The sequence below is a fragment of the Fulmarus glacialis genome, unplaced genomic scaffold (assembly GCF_000690835.1).
Source record: "Fulmarus glacialis isolate BGI_N327 unplaced genomic scaffold, ASM69083v1 scaffold31652, whole genome shotgun sequence".
NCBI lineage: Eukaryota > Metazoa > Chordata > Aves > Procellariiformes > Procellariidae > Fulmarus > Fulmarus glacialis.
Genome location: NW_009196442.1, coordinates 9,441 through 9,686, shown reverse-complemented (window position 1 = coordinate 9,686; position 246 = coordinate 9,441). Strand labels below are relative to the sequence as shown.

Below are 246 nucleotides of genomic sequence, written 5' to 3'. Positions count from 1 at the left end.
CTGCCGTTGGGAGCAGCGTCAGTTGTGCCCTGACACGGCTCCACTGCAGAGCATCTGCTGGGGGCTGAGCTGGGTCTGACCCCTTCTCTCCCTCCCTCTCCCCCAGGGTCTCCTCTCCCGGACTTGCAGGAGCAGTTCAGCCCTCCCGAGATTGCGCCGCCACTGCTGGTGAAGCTGGTGGAAGCTATTGAGAAGAAAGGTAAGGGGGGATGCTGAGAACCGAGGGGCTGATACCCCCCAAAACTT

The 246-nt window shown here is 61.8% G+C and overlaps 1 protein-coding gene across 1 annotated transcript in view; it reads left to right on the top strand.

Moving 5' to 3' along the window:
* Positions 1-106: 106 nt before the first annotated feature.
* The window catches only part of PIK3R2 (phosphoinositide-3-kinase, regulatory subunit 2 (beta)), a gene marked incomplete at its 5' end in the record, with an annotated part of 6,990 nt that continues 6,850 nt past the window's right edge, over positions 107-246 (top strand). Inside the window, 1 exon segment of the mRNA XM_009572200.1 lies at positions 107-199. Coding sequence (XP_009570495.1) covers positions 107-199 — 93 coding nt within the window.